Here is a 207-nt window from a genome sequence, read left to right on the forward strand (position 1 = left end):
AGCCTTCCCCGCAGCCCCGCCCGCCCTCGGCCCGCCCACTCACCGTCTTGAGGGCGCCGCGGAGGTCGAAGCCGCCTCGCACAGGCGGGTTCCCTTCCTCGAACTCGGAGCATTTCAGGAAGTTGAAGTCAGCGTATTTCCCTTGTTCGGCTAGCCGGCTGAGGGAGGGAAGGGGGTGGGGAAATTAGCGTGTTTTTGATGGGGGGG

The 207-nt window shown here is 65.2% G+C and overlaps 1 protein-coding gene across 1 annotated transcript in view; it reads right to left on the bottom strand.

Moving 5' to 3' along the window:
* LOC119594665 (ionotropic receptor 25a-like) overlaps positions 1 to 207 on the bottom strand; it is a gene marked incomplete at its 3' end in the record, with an annotated part of 33,857 nt that overhangs the window by 24,966 nt on the left and 8,684 nt on the right. Inside the window, 1 exon segment of the mRNA XM_037943721.1 lies at positions 44 to 158. Coding sequence (XP_037799649.1) covers positions 44 to 158 — 115 coding nt within the window.

This window comes from Penaeus monodon, chromosome 34, assembly GCF_015228065.2.
Source record: "Penaeus monodon isolate SGIC_2016 chromosome 34, NSTDA_Pmon_1, whole genome shotgun sequence".
In the NCBI taxonomy this organism is placed as follows: Eukaryota; Metazoa; Arthropoda; class Malacostraca; order Decapoda; family Penaeidae; genus Penaeus; species Penaeus monodon.